This window comes from Loa loa (assembly GCF_000183805.2).
Source record: "Loa loa unplaced genomic scaffold supercont3.885, whole genome shotgun sequence".
In the NCBI taxonomy this organism is placed as follows: Eukaryota; Metazoa; Nematoda; class Chromadorea; order Rhabditida; family Onchocercidae; genus Loa; species Loa loa.
The window spans coordinates 2,053-7,042 of record NW_018109065.1 but is presented as its reverse complement, the minus strand read 5'-3'; the positions used below and the strand labels follow the sequence as shown (position 1 = coordinate 7,042).

General features: G+C 33.9%; 1 protein-coding gene across 1 annotated transcript; it reads left to right on the top strand.

Annotated features, from left to right (window-relative positions):
• The first annotated feature begins 1,742 nt into the window (after nt 1-1,742).
• LOAG_10329 (hypothetical protein) lies at nt 1,743-4,609 on the top strand. Its single transcript, XM_020448139.1, has 7 exons — nt 1,743-1,907; nt 2,454-2,524; nt 2,685-2,774; nt 2,885-2,988; nt 3,330-3,497; nt 3,924-4,011; nt 4,154-4,609. The coding sequence occupies exons 1-7, from the start codon at nt 1,757-1,759 to the stop codon at nt 4,160-4,162; spliced, it is 681 nt and encodes a 226-aa protein (XP_020301689.1). The 5' UTR covers nt 1,743-1,756; the 3' UTR covers nt 4,163-4,609.
• The last annotated feature ends 381 nt before the right edge of the window (nt 4,610-4,990 follow it).

The window sequence follows — 4,990 nt, the reverse complement described above, 5'->3', positions numbered from 1 at the left end:
ACTTTTAGTTTTCAATCTGATTTTAACAGTTAATAATATCCAAATCAAATTTCAAATCTGGAACTTACAAATCTTTGGGTTTCATCCGTAAATTTTTGCAACAGTTTTGATACACTATTTTTGCAGAGTAAAATAAAGAAATATCCATTAAATTTCTCATAGATTAGTATTACACTTATTTAATTGTGTGAGATCATTTGGATCAAACGATTAATGCATTTTTGGTGATATCAGTGGTTTTCACTGTTTTATCTTTGCCGCCTTTTTTGAAGGTTTGTCATCTATGTTCCGCTCTTCTTTCTTTAACATTGCAGATCTGTGAAAGAAGGGTATTGGGTATTACGGAGGGCAAAAATACTTCCACACAATTTGACGTGAGTATTCCACTGTGATATAAAAGTGGCCACTTCAAACAAATGTGTCGAGACAGAGCGAAGCTTTAAGCAAATCGAGAAGACAACGCCATCCACCGCTAAGATGAGATGTCTGGCAGTTTAACAAGGGAGTGGATTAGATGGAAGTGTTTGACAATATGAAGCAATTGGAAAAATCGTAAACTTTTCCTAGTGGATCCATTTACAGCCCTATGTAATATAATCCGTCACCAAGAAAAGAACGGCTATAGAAATTATTTTATTTGGAATTTTGTTACTCTTTAAACTTTTTACTGCCAAAATCCAGAAGAAAAAAAGCCTTTATACTCAAAAAAAGTGCGAACTTTTTGGATTATTTGTACAAGAATTGTTGTGTTTACCTTATAACCCGAGATAATCAACCAGAGCAAGTAGTTTCTCTCTTTTTCGATTAATTAATTAATTATGTAAAGTTAATGCGTACAGAGGGCTTAAGTATACACAAAGTCATTATGGATTCAAAAGACGAAGGATTGAAATGATATGGGATATCTCCTCATTGTATAGTCAATTTTTCCCATTTGATCTTTTCCCTCACAACTGCTATTCTTCCGTGCCTTCTTATATTAGAAGCACTTAATCACTGATATTTTAAAATTAATTTGTCTATATAATCTCAGCTGGAAATTAATCTAAAAGATTGAATGCTTCGTATCAGAATGATTTACTTCACCCTCAACTTGAAGTCCAAGTTAGCATAGTATGCCTCTTTCAAGGGCTTTATGGTTAGTCTGTGTGCATTTAAATCCTTCGGCTGAATAAACTTGGCGAAGACGGAATATTTAAACGAACAAAAAGACAAAAACATATAATATTTACGCAGTCTTTTTTTTTCTTGTAAAAACACATACTACCAATTAGTATTACTTTTAATTGGTTTAACAATAAATTTGCATTTGTTCTTTTTTAATTCAAGTTTATTATTTCTTGACATAACTTCAATCTTTGATCTGAATTTCCTTAAAATCATTCTAGATAATTTGAGATCTGTTAGGGTCTCCTTGCTTGTCTCGCGTAAGTTAGTAACATTCAGGTTCTTACAATTCTTAAATTTCTGATTCTGACAAATGAATCGTATTTGAATTAAATTGCTTTGCAATCGTTTCAGTTATGCCCATCTGCTATCCTATCTATATTATCATCAGGCTAAAGGGATATTTACTTAGGCTATTTCATTTTCAAAATAGTACTTCATTATATCATTCTTATCTGGTATTTGGTTTTCTGACTTGACTTTGTCTTTAGTCAAAAATACGGCATTAATTAGTCTAACATTTCGTGTACTTATTTTTCGTAATAGTTAATTTTCCGGTTGTCATGTGCCTTCGATTACAGAAAATCATATGGCAGAATCATCAAGTGAAAATTGCAAAGTACCAACTGGGCTGCGTCCATTATTGGAAGCGTTGGTGCGGGAAACGCTGAGAACGCAGCCAGTTGATCTAATCAATTTTTCGATTCTGTTTTTCAATGTGTTACAAAAACATCGTAAACGTAGGTTTTGAAATTTTTCAAATTCTTTCGAAATATAAACAAATATGTTTCAGTACTACATAGCCAAAAATTACTGCATTCTGAAAGTTGTTACAAAATGGCATTTCTTTTGAATCATGTGACAAAAGGTGTCACTGATCTGAACATGAAAGTAGTTTAAAGATATTTATGCATTAAATTCGTCACATAACTAAGAATTTCTCAGTTTTTCGGATCCGGCGGTCAGATTTCCAGTCATGCATTTTTTCGTTTACTTAAATCACGTATGGTTTAATCATTCAGCTTATTTGCTGTATGTGAGTTTGACTTTCTTCATCGGTAGCCCCTTTCCTGACCAGTAGAATAGGCAGAGTAAAACATATTAACACCTAAACTGTATCATTGGTTCATCATCAAAAAGTAATCGATGAGTTCAGAATTTTCGCAATGGAAATATAGTCATCACTGAGAGAAAAGGCTGATTGGGAACATGATAGCCTTTTGAGCTAGTAAATAAAGAAAACTACTTGACCATGGCGACATCAAATTGAGCAGATTTGTTTGCAGAGAATAATGCAGAAGATGTGTTAACGGATCCTGTTTTATACGAGTCGTTTAAAATTGACCTGCAGAAACAGGTTTGCATAGGTTTTTTTTTTTCATGGTCGTCTATTAGCCGATATCAGTTGTTATCATGTTTTTAAATAAGAGGAAAAGAAATTTTTGATTTGGAATATGGTTTAAAATTTAAAACTTATTGGATTTCTTCTTGGCGGAATAAAATGGAATGAAATTCAGTATCACGGAAAGGATAAAATGACTGAAGAATCGCTAGGGTTTTTGGATGAAGCAGCTACGAAAATCCAAGCTGTATACCGTGGACATATTGTAAGTACTACCAATAAGTTAATTTTAATTGATTAGTTTCATATCCATAAAAATTTAATATTACATCTGTTTGGTTTCATTATTTTTCTCCCAGCATTTCTTCCGTTTAGGTTCGAGCCAATCCACAAAAATTTGGTCTCAACAAAAAGGGAACTGGTACCAGTTGTCCATCTACAGATTGCACCAGTTTACTAGATACGGAAAAAGATTTAAAGTTGGTTTCGATTCGTTAACGGTATCCAGACAGGTTTTGTAAATTTTCATGCCGTTTTCCTCAACCAGCACTTTGCTTAAGAAATACTGGAATCATGGAAGAGGAAAAGGGAGGGATGTACACATGGAAAGATTCGAAAAATGTATTCGAATACTATCGATTTTTGCAAAATTATGTCGAGAACCAATAAACTTGTGATGGGTAAATTAATGAAGAATGACAAATATTTAATATATTCAGATTTGCTTGTTAGATTGATAGCTGAATGTCTAAAAATATAACGGAATTTTTAATGAAGTGAAACATGTTTATAGAAATATTCTAAATACCCGTTTGCCTAGGTGCCATTCTATCAATGTTACTGGTTCTGTGGTACACAGAGATGTAATTGAGGATCGAGCAGCAACCATAATCCAGGCCGAAATTCGGGGGTTCCTTACACGGCGACATTTGCAACAAGAAAGGAAAGAAGGAAATGAAGCTGCCAAAAAAATACAGGCGCATATTAGGTCATCAATGCGTTTGTTTATCATACTATTCAGTTTATCCGAAAATTTTTATAGTCACAGATCTGTATAGTGCAAGGTGAAATTTGATGTTACTTGAAGAGTGTATGGCCAAGTACTTTTACAGCCCATTTGGTACTATCCATCCAGGCAATCTTTCAAAATCGCTTGCTGATAATTACTTGAACCAGGTGTGAGCAAACTTTAATATAAGTACTACTGAAATATTTCATGGTATTCCGTTCTTCACATCCCAAACTGTGCAAAAATATGGAACTAGGATAGTTGGCATGCTTGATGTTATTCAAGTGCTATTTCTTTTTGAGCAGTTTGACTGCCCAATTTCGACTATATCTATAACAATGAATTTCATTGTCTACTGGAAAAAGCATACCCTGTACTCAAGGAAAGTTTTTTAAGTTCTTTCAGGGGTTACCTAACGAGAAAACACCTTGATGAAGTGGGCATACCGCATAAACATTCGACTGTCTCACATCTACACAACGGTCTCCAAGAGGTTGGTCAATTTTCTTACCACTTTGAAGGATCTGAATTTTTTGAATTTTCGAATTTTCGAAAGTCAAATACACCGGGAGAATGTTTTGCATAAAACAGTAGTAATTTAATTGTTATCCAGCAAAGGGATAATGCATTTGCAGCATGTTTAAAGTACCCAAACGAATCATTTATTTGAACAACAGGAATAAAATCCACCGAAATGAACATGCACAATCTCCTCATCGTTCTGGAATGTACCGCCCACTTTTTTTCCCATTTGATTTTGATTAATAAATATTTAGTCGCTGTATTGTGTATTGTTTATGCAACACCATTACTACAATACAGTTTTCAGCGTACTGCTAACTTGACTCAACTTCTATGACTTGGTATTTTTTCTGCGTTCCGGCCGCAATATCTCCATTTGCCATTGTACATATTCATAGAACCAGCACTCCAAATTGCACTATCCTTCACTGAAGGACAGTGGATGAAATCCCAGTGGCCACCAGTATATTTCTTCATCATTTTCCCTACATACATTCCACTTTTCCGGATTCATTTTTCTCAGTTATATTGAATTGGTCGTGTGAAATGCTTTACTGTGACTCCTGCAAAAGTTTAAGCACATTGTAAATGGAACATTCAGTAATTTTATTTTATGGAAAAGCTGCAAAATAATCAATTAAGACCAGTTTTTGAAACAGCTCCAACCTACCGTCAAGCTAATTGGTGAGAAGTAAATTAATTTTTTGATATATGAATGCGCAACCTTATAACCTAAAGCAAGCATCAAAAAGAAACAAGGACAGAGAAGAGATACCTTTCTTCTGCCCACTGATGTGTAAGGGTTCAGAAATCTCACAGAAATTGAAAGTCAATTAAATGGTATCTTCACTAGAACTAAATACTATCTTCAATAAATGCTTGGTCACTTGAGATTAATGCTGAATTCATGTTCTAGAATAAACAAAAAAGGTCAGTAGTTCCAGGCGAAA

Excerpts from the sequence above, each read along its gene's own strand:
- LOAG_10329 (XM_020448139.1), top strand. The coding sequence starts at position 1,757 with ATGGCAGAATCATCAAGTGAAAATTGCAAAGTACCAACTGGGCTGCGT. Across the intron at positions 2,775-2,884 it reads CTGTATACCGTGGACATATT|GTTCGAGCCAATCCACAAAA; the intron begins GTAAGTACTACC and ends TCTTCCGTTTAG. Across the intron at positions 3,498-3,923 it reads AAAATACAGGCGCATATTAG|GGGTTACCTAACGAGAAAAC; the intron begins GTCATCAATGCG and ends AAGTTCTTTCAG.